Source organism: Mya arenaria, chromosome 11 (assembly GCF_026914265.1).
Source record: "Mya arenaria isolate MELC-2E11 chromosome 11, ASM2691426v1".
NCBI classification, from domain to species: Eukaryota; Metazoa; Mollusca; class Bivalvia; order Myida; family Myidae; genus Mya; species Mya arenaria.
The window spans coordinates 49,565,635-49,586,718 of record NC_069132.1 but is presented as its reverse complement, the minus strand read 5'-3'; the positions used below and the strand labels follow the sequence as shown (position 1 = coordinate 49,586,718).

Sequence of the window (21,084 nt, the reverse complement as noted above, 5' to 3'; positions counted from 1 at the left end):
CTGGACGAAAGAAGATGTGTGAGTCTGTCCTGCTAGGATTTGCATGAGCATGTTTTGTGGCATGTCTGAGACAAGAAAAACATGTTTTGAAGTAGGCCTACAGTAACTACGCGTAGCAATGCCGTTAAAAACTTTAACATCAGCCATATTTAAGGATAATGATTGATATGTAAGTTCACATTAAAACAAGTTATGCACCCCAAGTATGTAAGTAAAAAGCATTCACGGCAACAATGGGAATGACTCCTGTCAGTTGCCTAAGCGGTATTCATTTTTAGTACACCCAGGCCCCACCTTTCATCCAAGAGGTTTTGGATTCAATCCCAACCAAGAGTACTTTCACAAGGCATCTCCAAAAAGGACACCATGTCTGGTTTCTACCCATGAAAAGCAATCGAGAGTGATTTTTGTCAGCTTTTAGCTGTATTTGCAATCTAGATAAGTTTTAGTATAGACTGAAATACTCACAATTACAGATCTGAATGGTGGACGAAGGCCAACCATTTTCAGCGAACCCGAACAAACTATGGACAAGTCTGAAGCACAAAATACAAGTATGGATGCATTATTATTTTAATTGGCAAATAGCAGCCTGTATGCACTCTGTATTAAGGGCAGTACTGTTGGTTCTTTATGAATTCGTCTAGAAGGTAAATTTGAATTGAAGTAGAAACTCATGGTGTCTAATGTAAACGCTTCACTAATATGCACATCGCATTCATTTTATAATGCTTTATAAATCTGTTTTAAATCACATCCTGAATCAAACACTCTGTAGTAGGATCTGATGCTCTAGCGAAGGAGGTCATATTCTGATGACTATATTCATTCAAAGCTTGTGTCACACTTATCTCACCTAAAAACGTTTTTAATTGTTAGGATTACATCACCTGGGATTTTTATGACACATGAAGAACGCTTAGTCTCAGGGATTTTAAACTTTTTAGGAAGGTAAGTCATGACCACGATAATTATGAATTCTATCGATTTTGAGGTCAGTGGGTCAAAGGTCAAGGTCGTGGTGACCTTCAGTTGAAAATCGCTTTGAATATCTGAAGAACGCTTTGGCTTAGGGATCTCAAACATGGTAGCATGATTTGTCATGAACAGCCGGTGAACCGAATTGGTTATGAGGTCGATACATCAAAGGTCAAGTTGTTGGTGACCTTATGCTGAAAATCGGTTTCCGATCAAAATCACCTCCAACTTTGTAGGCAGGTTGGTCATGACAAGCAGTTAAACCCTATTGCTTTTGAGGTCAGAGTGCCAATGGTCAAGGTCGTTGTGACCGTACGCTGAAAATACGCCCGTTCCTATCAATAATTGCCTAGATACCTCGATATTGACAGAGGTCCCTCAAACATGACCAGCACCCTTACTATCTTGACGTCAGTTCAAGGTCGTGGCGACACTGAGCTGAAATTCCGATTTCGTTCAATAACTGATGAATGCTTGTGTTCACAGGCATCTGTATCATTGTTTGTCACTTAAATGTTGTTTAAAACCATTTTGGGTACATACAATGAGATAAACAACACATCTGAAGATATTTAGTGTCTTTGATATACAAAAAAGAAACAAGCCAAAATGGTTTTAAACAACATTTAAGTGACAAACAATGATCCAGATGGCTGTGCTTGTGTTCAGGTAACTCAAACTTGGTATGTGAACTGCATCTGCTTCCTTTCAGTCATTTTCAAAAACATTCGCAGCGTCCGTTGATGCCTTGCATTAAAATTAGTCTTGTTATATTACTGAATATATTTCTTAGTGAAAAGATAACATCAATAAACCACAAGAAATTTTTGATTGAGCAGTCTTGGATATTTTGTTGACGAACTTTTTCTTCAAACTTTATAAAACATGAATTTTGAAAGCATTGTACTTTTCGGCCAGCTTAAATACACACAATCTTTAATTTGTTATCAGTCATTATTTCAGCCCGAACCGTTTCTGTTTTGTTAATTATTTAATTGGTTTAAGCAATGATTTTAAGCTGTCAAAAACACGCGCTTTGTAGATGTGCGTTCAACTCTGTGTAACTAAGGGTTTAAAACAGAGTTTAATCAATACTGCACAAACTACATAAGAGTTACGTGCATAATTTTATGCTACAATATGCGAATGCTGTTCGTATCATATGAGTGTACAAGGCAACCATGTGAACTATCGGGGGAATACTGTGTGAGGAAATACGTATACATGTTTCTCATTAATACATATCTCTATATATAGCGAACTTGTTAAAAATATAAAAAATAAGATCTCAAATAGTTAAGAGCATGACCTACATTTCTATCGAAGCCAAGCATGTTTCACGGTCGATAAGACTCATTGACTCATCGCGAGTCAAGATTAAACTTTAATATATCAGCGTGGTTACAAACCGAAAGTTGTTTAAAGTATAGAAGTTTTAAGATGGATGAAAAAGCATACATTGAAAAAGCGCGAATTTTGCACACCAATTTGAAAACATATATAAAGGATGAAATAGAAACAGGTAGTGACCAGTACCACGCGTTTGTTGAGAGTATGAAAGGATATGGCGTCCCCAAAGGAAGATTAGCAAACGCCAAATCATTGTATGATAAATTTGTGTTGTTGGAAAACGTCGGTAAACTTGGTGTAGGAAATTATGACAGCCTTCGCCAGATGGTTAAAAGTAGCGGACTTGACGAGCTTCTACCGAAAATAAACGAGACGGACAATGAAATCAAGAAGCTGCGGGCTGTTTCAGGTATAATACTTGTTCTTTTTAGCAGTACTTTAGCCAATGTGAGGTTATTACTTGGTCTTTGGCTTGATCCTCTAGTTACCTAATTATAATAGCTAGGTATGTTGAACAATACTGCCCTCAATCAAACTCGTCTTGTAAAACAAACGCTTGTAAATATAACTTCCTGTTTACTCTAACAAAGACGATATACCATGATAGGCCTTAGTCTTAGTAATATCGTTATGTACACTTAAAAACTCGTTTTCAGGTGAAAGTACGGGCCACATTGCCCGGAAACGGCAGCATGACCATTCAACAGGAGACGCAAGACTCCCAGGTAGAATTTTTACAAGCGGGGGTTAATTTAACAATGCTGTATAAACTACTGAACAAGCATTTACACAGGCTTACGCCTTTGATTTTAAACATAGCAATATCTCCCTTTTTCAACATACAAAATAGTCAGAAATATATGTCTTGAACGATTACCATTCTTCATGTTGTTCGTTCTCTTTCCAGAGGCGAAGCAGTCCCGTGTTGATACAGGTGGGTTTTTCCTAGTACACAACCTATATATATATATATATATATATATATATATATATATATATATATATATATATATATATATATGTATATATACACACACTTTAGTGATCGAAGTTTGTAATTGTGTCACATCTTTAAAAACGCAGGACTGGGGAAAGAACACATGTTATTCAAATCTCTTTAAGTTTCTTCGTGTGTTTTACACATACAATTATATACTTGAAACCTCGGCTTTGAAGGTAGTACTGGGAAAGTAAATTGGAGAACTCCGGAAAGTTGTATCGTGTGTATCAGTGTTTAACACTCAGTGTGTATATACCACGTGATAAATTACGTCATGCATATATATCAGAAGGCAATATTTTGCTTAAAATAAAGACTTTAATCAAAGAAAACTTTTCTTGTACTACACCATTTTAAATAAAACAAAGGGCAGTCCATGCCGCTTAAGGAGCCCCACCTTCGTTTTATTACCAAAGTTTGATAAGGTGATTAGTTTCCTCAAACACTTCGACAAACCTGTTTCCAAAATAATGTTTTGACAGTGCTACGTCGTATTGTGAAAAGGTTTATCGAAGTGTTTTAAGAAACTAAACTCTCAATCAACCTCTGGTAAAAGACCAAAGGCGGGGCCCCGTAAGCGGCGTAGACTGCACTATGTTTCATTTAAAACCTTGGAAAAATAGTGAAGATATCTTTGTTTAAAGTCTTCATTTTAAGCAAAATATTGCCTTCCGATGTAGCATTTATGACGCAATTGATCACGTGGTATACACACACACTGAAACTGGGCACGTTAAAGTACCAAGCAAGAGCCGGGGTATTATTAACTGGACTCCCTTGTTTATCATTCTCTTTCGCTCTGTTGCCATTAATTTAAGCTGCTATCAAATCATTGTGTGGGAACGGACACCGGATATAGCTCAAAAAGTGATAAATCGATAAGCGTTTGATTTTGACACATGGACCGTTTTCTATCATTTTTTTTTGTATTTTATGGTGATATATTTATCAAAATCGAAGAGTTTTGAATTACTTGATACTGTGCAATATACGACTATGATGGAAAGGTGTCTCCTCTTTTGTATAATAGCACAATTCTCGCCGAAAGTTGAATGATCGCTCACAAATGTTCATTTATGTGGTACGATTTCAAACATAAATCAACAAATTGAAAATAAGAATAAAAACTGAATCGAGCGATTTCATTGTAATTACATAATCTAGTAATGTGTAAAATATCAATATGATATATATATTGCTGTTAGGGAGATATTCATACCTGTTGATACCCTGGCAGTGTACTGGGGATAGATGAAGCAAATAAATAATTGCACAGGGGATAGCTATTAAGTGGACTGAGGATAGTAACGATGTATTAAGAAAAACGAGACTGTGATAATGATTACGGCTATTATCTATACGCGAGCTCGAGGGAAATTGTTCGAGGTTGTCCATATCGAGGGATGAGAGCAAAAACATGTTGTTGTTCTTTGTATCTGTATGCACTTAAAACTGTTTCATTCATACATATTAGTCAACCATGATGTGTTTTTCACAAGCATCTATATATTTGAAATACGCCGGTAATCTGATTTATTGAGTAACACAAAACATATGGCCGTAGAATGTATGTGGTGTTTGCTATTCATATTTATAATAATGCTTTGTAAATCAAGTAGGTACGTTTTTGCAAACAGAAAGTCACCAGTAGGGAATGAGATATTGTGATCAAATTTGGAACACGTAAAGCTTTTTTCTAAGCTTGGGTCGATTTTGGTATTAATTAGAACAGAATAATGGTCTCTGCTCGTTCACTTCAGTGAGAAAGAATGTATTGTGACCTACCCTGATATTTACGCAGCTTGCATATATACGTTCATTTAGGAGAGCATGGATCAAACTCATGTTAACTAAAGTTTGCTCAATAATTTCTTTCAAATTGTACTATCACTTTTTGCTGATTATTTGAAAGTTCGAAATAGACATATACATGTATAATGTATATTAACAGTGTTACTATCAATTTTTGTCCCATTTTACATGTTATCACCAGGACACACATTTCTCAACTTTGAAACTAGCCCCAGTATATTATACGGCTATCCCCAGTACAGTACTGTAAACATTTCTAAGGGCATATCTTTAACTGTTTAAAAGTTACATTGCCATTTCTTACAATAAAAATAGTTGAGCTTATTGTGAAATCCTTCGATTCAGATTTTTTATTTATTCGATATATTTCCTAAAAATAACAATACTTGTCGAAATTCAGAAAGTTTTGAGGTGATCATCTCAAATTTGAAGAAACATTTTACGAGGTCTGCTAAATCGTAAGCACTTTAAAGTATACCATAGGCCAAATTTAGCATTCAGCTATTAGTTCAAACACTTGCTTCATTTGTGGATACGGTAGATAACACAGCAAGATCAAGATTACCTCTGGTAAATTAAAACAACTGCATAATTGTCTGTTTACTTATCACTTTTTGAGCTATACCCGGTGTCCCTTCCCACACACTGAAAATGATGTGTTTAAATTGTAGCTGAAGACGACCCTCTCTGGACGCGAGACAGTGAAGGAAGAGGACGCTACGACACCAGGGGCAAGAAAGGGTACCTTCTGATAGTCAACTACAGCGACAATAGAAAAGGTTGGAAAATACAACATTTAAAAGCAGAAATATAAATTCATTAAAATCAACAAACAAATGCATGAACGTACCAATGCGTGACAGTTAAATGGATACAGTTTTTTATAAGATGTGTAAGAAAATCTTATTTTTATATAGATTCCATTATTTCAAACAAACCTTTGGTACAGTGTACGTTGCACGTGGGATACACTTATTCGGAACCAAATCCTTACCAGGAAGATGTAAGATGTGTCCGACCAAGATTATACGGGAGAAACATAACGTGTTCAAAACGAGACACATAAAATACGGAGTTTATCAAGGAGCGCTGGTTATAGACCTTTTTAGACCCCGTTTTAGAAAACATGCCAAGTAGGAAGTGTTACATATATCAGTTTCTAAGAAAAGTATGCGGCCTGGCCAGGTATTAAAGCTGTGACGCCCTGAGAGCAAGTAAGGTGCTCTACCGACTCAGCTTACCAGCTAACCGACTCTGATAACTAACATTCGCCTTGATCTTAGCGAGACTTTACCTTGACAAATACTCCTAACTCATATTAAAAAACAAATACTAGTATCTGCATTTCAGGTTCGACACGTGATGTCGAAATTCTACAATCCTTCTTTAGAGAAGTGGATTTCGAAGTGGACGTAGCTTCTGATCTTACTCTGCGTGAACTTGAACAAAGATTTACTGACGTGAAACAGCGACTTAATGACACCATTGCCAAAGACAACTTGTACTGCTTTGTATGTGCCATAATGAGCCATGGAAACAAGGTGCGTCCTAAAAATCATGCAGAGTATCCAAATAAAATATATATTACTAATAGTTTGCTTTTCACTATTCAATCATGTTTAATCTTATTGTACTGAAATTTCCAATGAATTACAGGATGGAATAGCCACTGCTGATGGTAAAATGATTTCGGAGGAGACAATCAGAAAAAGGTTCACCAACAACTATATTCCTAATTTTGCAGGTATTAAAAGAGCAATACAAATAAATTTTTAATTATCTGTAGTGATTTAAGAAGTCCAAAATACACTTATTGTTTTATACCTGTGGTTTGAGTTAGTACATAATTCACGTGCCTTTCCATTAAATAATTCAATGGAGCACTGTCGCCAAACACTCAACAGCCAAACACTCAACAAATACCTTGCTGGGCCTATTAGACACTCAACAAATACCTTGCTGGGCCTATTAGACACTCAACAAATACCTTGTTGGACCTATTAGACACTCAACAAATACCTTGCTGGGCCTATTAGACACTCAACAAATACCTTGCTGGGCCTATTAGAAACTCAACAAATACCTTGCTGGGCCTATTAGAAACTCAACAAATACCTTGCTGGGCCTATTAGACACTCAACAAATACCTTGCAGGGCCTATTAGACACTCAACAAATACCTTGCAGGGCCTATTAGACACTCAACAAATACCTTGCTGGGCCTATGAGACACTCAACAAATACCTTGCTGGGCCTATTAGAAACTCAACAAATACCTTGCTGGGCCTATTAGACACTCAACAAATACCTTGCTGGGCCTATGAGACACTCAACAAATACCTTGCTGGGCCTATTAGAAACTCAACAAATACCTTGCTGGGCCTATTAGACACTCAACAAATACCTTGCAGGGCCTATGAGACACTCAACAAATACCTTGCAGGGCCTATTAGACACTCAACAAATACCTTGCAGGGCCTATTAGACACTCAACAAATACCTTGCAGGGCCTATTAGACACTCAACAAATACCTTGCTGGGCCTATTAGACACTCAACAAATACCTTGCTGGGCCTATTAGACACTCAACAAATACCTTGCAGGGCCTATTAGACACTCAACAAATACCTTGCAGGGCATATTAGACACCCAACAAATACCTTGCTGGGCCTATTAGACACCCAACAAATACCTTGCAGGGCCTTTTAGAAACCCAACAAATACCTTGCAGGGCATATTAGACACTGAACAAATACCTTGCAGGGCCTATTACAAACCCAACAAATACCTTGCTGGGCCTATTAGAAACTCAACAAATACCTTGCAGGGCCTATTAGACACTCAACAAATACCTTGCTGGGCCTATTAGACACTCAACAAATACCTTGCAGGGCCTATTAGACACTCAACAAATACCTTGCACGGCCTATTAGACACCCAACAAATACCTTGCTGGGCCTATTAGACACCCAACAAATACCTTGCAGGGCCTTTTAGAAACCCAACAAATACCTTGCAGGGCCTATTAGACACTGAACAAATACCTTGCAGGGCCTATTACAAACCCAACAAATACCTTGCTGGGCCTATTAGAAACTCAACAAATACCTTGCAGGGCCTATTAGACACTCAACAAATACCTTGCTGGGCCTATTAGACACTCAACAAATACCTTGCAGGGCCTATTAGACACTCAACAAATACCTTGCAGGGCCTATTAGACACTCAACAAATACCTTGCAGGGCGTATTAGACACTCAACAAATACGTTGCAGGGCCTATTAGACACTCAACAAATACCTTGCAGGGCCTATTAGAAACTCAACAAATACCATGCAGGGCCTATTAGACACTCAACAAATACCTTGCGGGGCCTATTAGACACTCAACAAATACCTTGCAGGGCCTATTAGACACTCAACAAATACCTTGCAGGGCCTATTAGACACTCAACAAACACCTTGCAGGGCATATTAGACACTCAACAAATACATTGCTGGGCCTATTAGAAACTCAACAAATACCTTGCAGGGCCTATTATACTCTCAAAAAATACCTTGCATGGCCTATTAGACACCTAACAAATACATTGCAGGGCCTATTAGACACTCAACAAATAACTTGCAGGGCCTATTAGACACTCAACAAATACCTTGCAGGGCCTATTAGACACTCAACAAATACCTTGCAGGGCCTATTAGACACTCAACAAATACCTTGCAGGGCCTATTAGACACTCAACAAATACCTTGCTGGGCCTATTAGAAACTCAACAAATACCATGCAGGGCCTATTAGACACTCAACAAATACCTTGCGGGGCCTATTAGACACTCAACAAGTACCTTGCAGGGCCTATTAGACACTCAACAAATACCTTGCAGGGCCTATTAGACACTCAACAAACACCTTGCAGGACCTATTAGACACTCAACAAATACCTTGCTGGGCCTATTAGAAACTCAACAAATACCTTGCAGGGCCTATTATACTCTCAAAAAATACCTTGCATGGCCTATTAGACACCTAACAAATACATTGCAGGGCCTATTAGACACCCAACAAATAACTTGCAGGGCCTATTAGACACTCAACAAATAACTTGCAGGGCCTATTAGACACTCAACAAATACCTTGCAGGGCCTATGAGACACCAAACAAATACCTTGCAGGGCCTCTGAGACACTCAACAAATACCTTGCAGGGCCTATTATACACTCAACAAATATCTTGCAGGGCCTATTAGACACTCAACAAATACCTTGCAGGGCATATTATACACTCAACAAATATCTTGCAAGGCCTCTGAGACACTCAACAAATACCTTGCAGGGCCTATTATACACTCAACAAATACCTTGCAGGGCCTCTGAGACACTCAACAAATACCTTGCAGGGCCTATTATACACTCAACAAATACCTTGCAGGGCCTATTAGACACTCAACAAATACCTTGCAGGGCCTATTAGACACCCAACAAATACCTTGCAGGGCCTCTGAGACACTCAACAAATACCTTGCAGGGCCTTTTATACACTCAACAAATATCTTGCAGGGCCTATTAGACACTCAACAAATACCTTGCAGGGCCTACCAGACACTGAACGAAAGACGAGAAATGTACGATCAGTACAGACAGACCGCACATGGATCAATTTACCTTTTAGAAGTCAATAAATGTTGGGGTTACCTACTTGGAACAGTCAGCGAAAAGGAGTTCAGAAGGGTTGAAACTAGTTGCTGAAAACTCAACCTCTGACTCGTCCAAACTGTTAGTTTATCAATTACTGGACAATTAAGCGATAATAAGCCTTATCGAAGCCAGTATTGATCAGCTGGAAGACAATCAAGAATAAATTCAAACAAATCATCAACATGTCAAATGTGACAATGAACAATTTCTCAACGACTCTCTCATTATAAAATGCTACGTTTATCAATATTTTGATAATAGATACAAAACGCTTTTACCAATCTCTCTTTGATGTAACTTCAGGTAAGCCAAAGGTATTTCTGATACAAGCCTGTCGTGGGACGGATTTGCAGGATGGCGAGCAGGTTGAGGATGACGACATCAGTGACGTCACAGCCAAGAACAATGATGTCATTGAGGATGATATCATTGTTACTGTTCCGAATGACGCAGACACACTTATTGCCTTCTCATCCACACCAGGTATGTACATGCATATTGGAAATACTTCAATCGAAATCAACAAAGTATGGCTAGTTTAATGGCACATGATATGGCCATCATGAAGAAACGAAACAAAAGAACCAAAATAAGACATAAACATAATAAATGGTCTAATTGTAGGGTCCCAAACGTGTGTACAAATATCCGTAAAGGAACTACTTAACTACTTAAATGTAAATGAACAGGTCATTTGGTCAATATGAACTTGTTATAATAAAGTTACGTATTCTGAAACTGTATGCACACTTAAACACTAAATAATTTTCTTGAATGTTCACAGGATATAAGTCAACACGAATGACGGTAAGCGGGAGCTGGTTCATCACCACATGTGTAGAGGTGTTCAGGCAGTTCTACAAGACTGACCATCTGGAGGACATGCTGGTCACTGTCCGGGAACGGGTCGCACAGAAGGAAAGGGAGCATTCCAAGAAACAGATGCCGTGTGTGTGGACCTCGCTAACCAAACGATTGTTTTTCAAGAAAACGTCTTAAATGCTTACACACAGCTGGTTCTTCAAGCTATATAAAGAGGGGTAGTTTCTCATTTATATGTGTTCCTTTCAAGCTCAATGAAAACATCGAACGATCTCAACGCTAGTAAGATGGTCAAAAGAGGCTGAAAAGACTCCAAAGTCAAGGATAGGAATAATTTTTAAGTAAAATGGTATGCGAAGTCTTTCACATGGATTTGATAATGTAAAATCATTCAAACAAAAAGCAATCTTAAAACATTTTCAATTCTTTAAGCTTCGAATCATTTATGGATGCAATTAACTGTATTGTTTATTTTTTGTACTTCATATCATATTGCACTTATTTGCATAAACATGTTTATGATGAAAAAATATTGGTCAAACCTATGATTTTAACTAAACCAAAGGTTTCTTAGAAGTTATTTTAGCGACTTACACCTGTGTACGGAACTTGCAGTGGGAAAATGTACACAGACGTAAACAGCTGTAGATAGTGTACATAAATATATATAAATATTGGATTCATTAGTATGTGATCCCCTTTCGGTGGTGCACGAAATACTTTGTATGAAAAAAAACACTCTTAAAGGTCAAAAAGGTGCGATATAGCGTCATATTACATGTACTTAAAATAACGCAATAGGGAGTATATATATAACAGTACAGCTTTAGTGACATACCACACCACCATAAAGGCCCAACTTGAACAGTACAACTTTGGCGATGAACCTCACCGTCAAGTACTTGTAAGCGAAACAGTACAGCTTTTATAATGAATTTCACCTTCAGGCCCATATTTAACAATACAGCTTAAGCGACAAATCTCGGCATCAGGCCCGAATTTAACAGTACAACTTTAGCAACAAATCTCATCGCCAGGCCCTAATTTAACATTACAGCTTTAGCGACAAATCTCGGCATCAGGCCCGAATAAAACAGTACAGCTTAAGCGACAAATCTCGGCATCAGGCCCGAATTTAACAGTACAACTTAAGCAACAAATCTCATCGCCAAGTCCCAATTTAACATTACAGCTTTAGCGACAAATCTCGGCATCAGGCCCGAATAAAACAGTACAGCTTAAGCGAAAAATCTAACCGTCAGGTCCCAATTTAACAGTACAGCTTTAGCGACAATTCTAACCGGCCATCAGGTCCCAATTTACCAGAGCAGTTTTAGCGACAAATCTCACCGTCAGGCCCCAATTTAACAATACAGGTTTACCGATAATTCTCACCATCAGGTCCCGATTTAACAATACAGATTTAGCGACAAACCTCACCGTCAGGCCCCATTTAACCATACAGCTTTAGCGACAAACCTCACCGTCAGATCCCAATTTAACAGTGCAGCTTTAGCGACAAACTTCACCGTCAGATCCCAATTGAACCATACAGCTTTAGCGACAAACCTCACCGTCAGATCCCAATTTAACCATACAGCTTTAGCGACAAACCTCACCGTCAGATCCCAATTTAACCATACAGCTTTAGCGACAAACCTCACCGTCAGATCCCAATTTAACCATACAGCTTTAGCGACAAACCTCACCGTCAGATCCCAATTTAACAGTGCAGCTTTAGCGACAGACCTCACCGTCAGATCCCAATTTAACCATACAGCTTTAGCGACAAACCTCACCGTCAGATCCCTATTTAACAGTGCAGCTTTAGTGACAATTCTCACCGTCAGGTCCCAATTTTACAGTACAGCTTTAGCGACAAACCTCACCGTCAGGTCCCAATTTTACAGTACAGCTTTAGTGACAATTCTCACCGTCAGTACCCAATTTAACAGTGCAGCTTTAGTGAGAATTATCACTGTCAGGTCCCAATTTAACAGTACAGCTTTAGCGACAATTCTCACCGTTAGGTCCCAATTTAACAGTGCAGCTTTACCGACAAACCTCACCGTCAGGTCCCAATTTAACAGTGCAGCTTTAGTCAGAATTATCACCGTCAGGTCCCAATTTAACAGTGCAGCTTTACCGACAAACCTCACCGTCAGGTCCCAATTTAACAGTGCAGCTTTACCGACAATTCTCACCGTCAGTTCCCAATTTAACAGTGCAGCTTTAGTGAGAATTATCACCGTCAGGTCCCAATTTAACAGTACAGCTTTAGTGACAATTCTCACCGTCAGGTCCCAATTTAACAGTGCAGCTTTAGCGACAATTCTCACCGTCAGGTCCCAATTTAACAGTGCAGCTTTAGTGAGAATTATCACCGTCAGGTCCCAATTTAACAGTGCAGCTTAAGCGACAATCCTCACCGTCAGGTCCCAATTTAACAGTGCAGCTTTAGCGACAATCCTCACCGTCAGGTCCCTATTTAACAGTACAGCTTTAGTGACAATTCTCACCGTCAGGTCCCAATTTAACAGTGCAGCTTTAGCGACAATCCTCACCGTCAGGTCCCAATTTAACAGTGCAGCTTTAGTGACAATTCTCACCGTCAGGTCTCAATTTAACAGTGCAGCTTTAGTGACAATTCTCACCATCAGGTCCCAATTTTACAGTGCAGCTTTAGTGAGAATTATCACCGTCAGGTCCCAATTTAACAGTACAGCTTTAGCGACAAACCTCACCGTCAGGTCCCAATTTAACAGTGCAGCTTTAGCGACAATTCTCACCGTCAGGTCCCAATTTAACAGTGCAGCTTTAGCGACAATCCTCACCGTCAGGTCCCAATTTAACAGTACAGCGTTAGTGAGAATTATCACCGTCAGTACCCAATTTAACAGTGCAGCTTTACCGACAAACCTCACCGTCAGGTCCCAATTTAACAGTGCAGCTTTACCGACAATTCTCACCGTCAGTACCCAATTTAACAGTGCAGCTTTAGTGAGAATTATCACCGTCAGGTCCCAATTTAACAGTGCAGCTTTAGCGACAATTCTCACCGTCAGTACCCAATTTAACAGTGCAGCTTTAGTCAGAATTATCACCGTCAGGTCCCAATTTAACAGTGCAGCTTTACCGACAAACCTCACCGTCAGGTCCCAATTTAACAGTGCAGCTTTAGCGACCATTCTCACCGTCAGTACCCAATTTAACAGTGCAGCTTTAGTGAGAATTATCACCGTCAGGTCCCAATTTAACAGTGCAGCTTTAGTCAGAATTATCACCGTCAGGTCCCAATTTAACAGTGCAGCTTTAGCGACAATTCTCACCGTCAGGTCCCAATTTAACAGTACAGCTTTAGTGAGAATTATCACCATCAGGTCCCAATTTAACAGTGCAGCTTTAGCGACAATTCTCACCGTCAGGTCCCAATTTAACAGTGCAGCTTTACCGACAAACCTCACCGTCAGGTCCCAATTTAACAGTACAGCTTTACCGACAAACCTCCCCGTCAGGTCCCAATTTTACAGTACAGCTTTAGCGACAATTCTCACCGTCAGTACCCAATTTAACAGTGCAGCTTTAGCGACAAACCTCCCCGTCAGGTCCCAATTTTACAGTACAGCTTTAGCGACAATTCTCACCGTCAGTACCCAATTTAACAGTGCAGCTTTAGTGAGAATTATCACCGTCAGGTCCCAATTTAACAGTGCAGCTTTACCGACAAACCTCACCGTCAGGTCCCAATTTAACAGTGCAGCTTTAGCGACAAACCTCACCGTCAGATCCCTATTTAACAGTACAGCTTTAGTGAGAATTATCACCGTCAGGTTCAAATTTACTGGGAATCAGACTAATCTCTGACAGTGAGGTGTGATTGAAACCCCATGTACATGACAGTATCATTAAACAAACTCAAAAACTTGGAAAACTATTTTCAATTCAATGATTATTCACATTTGTTTTCCTTACACGGTCGTCCTTTCGTGTATTAACTGTTCTATAATTGGAACATAGATGCATAAATATGTCAATGCTAAATGTTCAAAAATTTCTTTGCCCTCAAACACGAGTAAATAGCTATATACCCACTTTGTTGTACCGTATTTATTGTATATACACTCGTCTGTACTGCATTGTTTGCAGACACGTTGACATTGATCATTAAAACATGTTTTGTTGACGATGTCCATTGCACAAGTCTAAATAAACCGTCTGTCTGTCCTATAATCCTCGATAGCTTATACGGGAACACTCCCGACTATAAGAATACAAGCCCCATTTCGTCGTAGGTTTGAATCTCGCCACCACCAACAAATTTTGTAATTGACCATCCGCGAATCGAATATGTCGCCTGTAGGGAGCGACCATCATTGAACAAAAAATGGCTAATCATGGAACATGGTCCTGAGCTTTTATATTTTGAATTTTAGGGAATATTTGACAAGCGAGCGTAACGTGATGTGTTCCATAAAATTCAAAATATGGAAGATTACAACGTGCAATTTGACCTCTCAATTCTCATTGGTCCACAGGAAGTGCATGCACTAAGAGCAATGGACTCTAAAGAATGACAATATAAACTGTATTGTAATTAATTTAGATTTTTTTATAATATATAAACTTTAAATATAAAAAACTAATAAACTGACTTCACGTACTCGTCAACAAGATATATATAGGCATCACCGGCAATGGAATGAGTCCGGTATATGAGTCCGGTATATAGTCATCATCGGCAATGAAATGAGTCCGGTAAATAGGCATCACCGGCAATGGAATGAGCCCGGTTTATAGGCAACACCGCAATGGAATGAGACCGGTATATAGTCATCATCGGCAATGGAATGAGTCCGGTAAAAAGGCATCACCGGCAATGGAATGAGCCCGGTTTATAGACAACACCGCAATGGAATGAGACCGGTATATAGTCATCATCGGCAATGGAATGAGTCCGGTAAATAGGCATCACCGGCTATGGAATGAATCCGGTATATAGTCATCACCGGCAATGGAATGAGTCCGATATAAAGGCAACACCGACAATGGAATGAGTCCGGTATATAGTCATCACCGGCAATGGAATGAGTCTGGTATATAGTCATCACCGGCAATGGAGTGAGTCCGGTATATAGTCATCACCCGCAATGGAGTGAGTCCGGTATATAGTCATCACCCGCAATGGAGTGAGTCCGTTATATAGTCATCACCCGCAATGGAGTGAGTCCGGTATATATTCATCGCCGGGAATGAGTCCGGTATATATAGTCATCACCCGCAATGGAGTGAGTCCGGTATATAGTCATCACCCGCAATGGCATGAGTTACGGTATGTAGTCATCACCCGCAATGGAGTGAGTCCGGTATATAGTCATCACCCGCAATGGAGTGAGTCCGGTATATAGTCATCACCCGCAATGGAATGAGTCCGGTATATAGTCATCACCCGCAATGGAGTGAGTCCGGTATATAGTCATCACCCGCAATGGAGTGAGTCCGGTATATAGTCATTAACGGGAATGAGTCCGGTTTAAAGTCATCACCGACAATTGAATGAGTCATGAAACAATATGTACGTTTTTTGTGTTATTAGACAAATTCATTTCTCTTTCCCCGAGCTTGAATGTTTGTTTTTGGAAAACAATTTCCATCTTAACTATATTGTATGACGTTTGATATTTCTAAAGCGTGAAATTGTACCAATGTTGAGAAGTTTCCGTAACTCTTAATCGAGGTCAGCCTTGCTACAAAATGAATTACGTCCCTTACACGGGAAACGCAATTTCACCAACCAAACAGTGACCGTCAATATCAGTATCGTATATTAAAGACGAAAAATATGTTTTTTCCCTTTTTAGCGGCCATTTATACGAAACAAATATTTCATCATTAACCTGATGACAGTAGATGAAACTGCTGCATATGTACCTGATGATTGCGGCCTAGCGGCGATCACGTACATCTGCTGTTCGGCATGTCACTGAAATATCCATTGCGTTATTACAATCAGAAAGCAAAACGGAATGCTCGGCTAGATATGTGCATGCGGGGTTATCTGCAATGCAGTAAAATGCTGTTTAACACATTTACTTGCTAAAATTATTTTATCTTATTATTATTGCTTTACACATGCAGAAACTGTGTACACCGTATTTGAAATGTGTCGTTTGAATTTCATTAATTGTTTTTATTTATTTAAAAAATAGCCAATACTTAAAAAAATGAATAATACACCTTATTTATCTTTTATAAAATTATCGAAACTGTCTAATAAAAGTATTTTTAAATATATTGCTTAAAAAGTGAAAAGCGTGGCATTAAATTAAAATGTTTTTCTTCATGAAAAACGAATGCGTCGTTGCTGAGAAATTAAACATAATTGTAAGGTGGCCTCAAGACATTCTCATTTTGTGAGCTGTGTGAAGTTAGCTTAACATACGACATTGGACATTGGACATTCAAAATCGAATGTTGTGCTGGCACGACATTGGACATTGGACATTCAAAATCGAATGTTGTGCTGGCACGACATTGGACAATGGACATTCAAAATCGAATGTTGTGCCAGCACGACATTAGACATTGGACATTCAAAATCGAAAGTCGTGCTGGCACGACATTAGACATTGGACATTCAAAAATGAACGTCGTGCCAGCACGACATTGGACATTGGACATTGGGATTTGAAAAAAATAAATGTCGTGCTAGCACGACTTTGGACATTGGACATTCAAAATCGAATGTTGTGCTGGCACGAAATTGGACATTGGACATTCAAAATCGAATGTTGTGCTAGCACGACATTGGACATTGGACATTCAAAATCGATAGTCGAGCTGGCACGACATTGGACACTGGACATTCAAAAATGAATGTCGTGCTGGCACGACATTGGACATTGGGATTTGAAAAATGAATGTCGTGCTAGCACGACATTGGACATTGGGATATGAAAAATGAATGTCGTGCTAGCACGACATTGGACATTGGACATTCAAAATCGAATGTTGTGCTGGCACGACACTGGACATTGGACATTCAAAATCGAAAGTCGTGCTGGCACGATATTGGACATTGGACATTCAAAATCGAATGTTGTGCTAGCATGACATTGGACATTGGACATTACAAATCGAAAGTCGTGCTGGCACGATATTGGACATTGGACAATCAAAATCAAATGCTGTGCTGACACGACATTGGACATTGGACATTCTAAAAAGAACGTCGTGCCAGCACGACATAGGACATTGGACATTCAAAATCAAAACGGTTTGAAATCATCCGCTGGATACTCATTCATTACTTAGATCTGTTCACAAAATGGCCGATTCCTTTTTAATTGGTCACCAAAAGTATGCAAACCTTGTATAAGTTATTTTTCAAACAAAAGTCTTTGATGATTATAAAAGTAATAAAGTGTGAAATGAAAGAGCTAGTTAAAGCGTTATTGTTTCTGTGGATTATATTGAGCAATACAAATATAACACCTTTACTGAACATATTCCGGCTCTCAGCAGGGTGTCCACCTTTGATGGATTAAAACAAATTGAAATAAGACGTGCTGTATATCAACAATTAATGCAATCAACACAATTTATTAGTAAAAAAAAAGAAAACACAATCGATTCCAAAATTGCGTCCCACCAAACAATTACTCATAATAACGTTATACAATAACAATTGTATAGAATCATTATGTAGTGATATATCTACTGCCTTTATGTATACAATGACTATAATTATGTTCAATTTGGATTTCAATTTATTGGTGCTAACATCTGCAACATTTCATAAATATCGCGCTCAATAATTGTTCAAATATAAAACAAACAGTTAAATTCGACAACAGGTCCCGTATTATTCAGCTCATGGACGCGTGAACTGCTTAAATCTATCTTAAAGGATCATTCGAAGTCTCTGTCTATCATGGGTCCAAAATTAATATTTATTAGCTAGACAACTAACCAGCACGACATATTTTGAATGCCCAATGTCGTGCCATTTCGATTTTGAATGTCCAATGTCGTGCCAGCACGACATTCATTTTTGAATGTCCAATGTCGGCCAGCACAACATTCAATTTTGAATGTCCAATGTTGTGCCAGCACGACTTTCACTTTTCAATGTCCAATGTCCAATGTCGTGCCAGCACAGCCATCATCATCATCATCATCATCATCATCATCATCATCAATATTACCTTCTAATAACTGTTAAAGCTGAAACACTCAATATTTGCTATTTCATATAGAATCTGCTGAATAAACTGCAAGATTTAAACAACAAAAATGTACTCTGGCAAACCCCGAAAAAATGATTTCTGTTTTTTCTCATTTTAAAATTGTTGAACAAAGTTTGTAATTGCTGTATCCATTTTGAGTTTACATCTAATGTTTTCGAAAAAGAAATACAGGTTTTATTAAGAAAGATGCATTTTTATATCTTCGAAGAAAGTTACGTTTCACTCTGTTTTTATTATTTAAAGGGACTCGCTCAAGTTTGGGAAGGAAAATGATTTTTCCCGGTGAATGATCTGAAAACATTTTTATCTTAATCATTTTAATATTTGATATCAAAATCGCAGAAAAATGCAACTAAAGTATAAAAAGCCTGGTTTTAATGGGGATCGAACCCACGCCTGTACAGTGAAGAAAATACGCCGTAAAAAGTGCATGTTACAACACTATAATGAAAAATACAGGGACAAGCTCAGCAGTTGAAAAATACAATTCATGAAATAACCCCTTTAAATGCGTTTCCTTTATTTTATTAAGTTTTCAAGTGAGTAAAAGCCGCTGCTGAAAGCAATATCACTTCGTGTATATTGTGTTGAAATAACATGACATATTATCACTGAACCCTTTCCAGACATCTGATTTGTGATGGATGTAGGCCACCCCATATTTCACTGCCGTATAAAGCTCTCAGTAACCCGAAACTTGGTAGTTGAAGGTAGGATTCCGTCTTAAGCAATAACTCTGTCCGTAAGACCGATAATTGAAGCAAAACGCAGATATATGTGTATATATATCCATTGTTTTGTTATGTTTAATCCTAGTTGTAATTTATTAACATCAACATATTCCGAAATATTGTCCGTGCACATATTTCTTTTTCTTCAGTTTTTACTACTTTGATTAAACACAACAGCATTGCATGTCGGAAAATTAAATATATGTCGTTCTCTTATTTCGTGAATTATGTTCCAAATTATTCAATCAGTCGTCAATAAAGAACAGATACAAGCTCGGGCTAATTCATTGACCTTTGTGAGTCTTACCACGTTAAACCGGGAACTGGTCGAACAGCATGTCCGCCGCCGCGATAGGACAGATGCTGATTTCTAGCTAATACTATGCTGGGGTTGATTTCTCCGGTTCTAAAAATATTTGATAAGTACATCTTTCAAAATTGAAAATTGAAGGTATTTGAAATAAAAATAAAATTCTATTATTTTTATTTAAGTAACTTGTGGTTGCCGCTTAAATGCTTATTCATCAAAGTAACAGTTTTATCGAATATGTCAGTTTTAAAAGGGGCTTAAACCTGGTTCTTCCATTGTATTGTTATCGTAGTAATGCCATGAAAAGCACAAGACCTAGTACTATAAAGGGAAGTAGCCGCTGCGACAATCACCACCAGAACCACAAGGCCTGTGGCAACCACCAACAGATCCACAAGGCCTGCGACACAAAACCACCAGACCCATAAGGCCTGCGAAATCCACCGTAAGACTCGCAAGAACTGCGACAACCACCAGCAAATACTCACAAGGCCTGCGACAAACAACACCAGACTCACAAGGCCTACGAAAACCACCATCAGACTCACAAGGCGTGCGACAAACACCACCAGATTCGCAAGGCCTGCGACAACCACCACAAGACGCACAAGGCCTGCGACAACCACCGCCAGACCCATAAGCCTGCGACAACCAGCACCAGACCAACAAGGCCTGCGACGACCAGCACCAGGCTCACAAGGCATGCGACACTCACCACCGGACCCACAAGGCCTGCGACAACCACCACCAGACCCACAAGGCCTGCGACAATCACCACCACACCCACATGGCCTGCGACAAGCTCCACCAGACACACAAGGCCTGCGACAACCAGCACAATACTCTCAAGTCCTGCGACAAACACCACGAGACCCACAAGGCCTGCGACAACCAGCACAAGACTCACAAGGTCTACGTTAACCACCACAAGACTCACAAGGCCTGCGACAACCACCATAAGACCCACAATGCCTGCGACAAGCACCACCGGACACACAAGGCCTGTAACAACCACAACCAGACCAAAAAGGCCTGCGACAACCAACACAAGACTCACAAGGCTTGCGACAACAACCATCAGCCCACAATACCTGCGACAACCAGCACAAGACACAGGCCTGCGACAATCACCACCACACCCAC

General features: G+C 39.2%; 1 protein-coding gene across 1 annotated transcript; it reads left to right on the top strand.

Annotated features, from left to right (window-relative positions):
• Window positions 1-2,100: 2,100 nt before the first annotated feature.
• LOC128207595 (caspase-3-like) lies at window positions 2,101-11,329 on the top strand. Its single transcript, XM_052910632.1, has 8 exons — window positions 2,101-2,737; window positions 2,985-3,053; window positions 3,236-3,262; window positions 5,812-5,919; window positions 6,491-6,681; window positions 6,797-6,884; window positions 10,136-10,315; window positions 10,617-11,329. Exons 1-8 carry the CDS (start codon window positions 2,419-2,421, stop codon window positions 10,829-10,831), a joined length of 1,197 nt encoding a protein of 398 aa, XP_052766592.1. The 5' UTR covers window positions 2,101-2,418; the 3' UTR covers window positions 10,832-11,329.
• The last annotated feature ends 9,755 nt before the right edge of the window (window positions 11,330-21,084 follow it).

Excerpts from the sequence above, each read along its gene's own strand:
- LOC128207595 (XM_052910632.1), top strand. The coding sequence starts at position 2,419 with ATGGATGAAAAAGCATACATTGAAAAAGCGCGAATTTTGCACACCAAT. Across the intron at positions 2,738-2,984 it reads GAAGCTGCGGGCTGTTTCAG|GTGAAAGTACGGGCCACATT; the intron begins GTATAATACTTG and ends ACTCGTTTTCAG. Across the intron at positions 6,682-6,796 it reads TAATGAGCCATGGAAACAAG|GATGGAATAGCCACTGCTGA; the intron begins GTGCGTCCTAAA and ends AATGAATTACAG.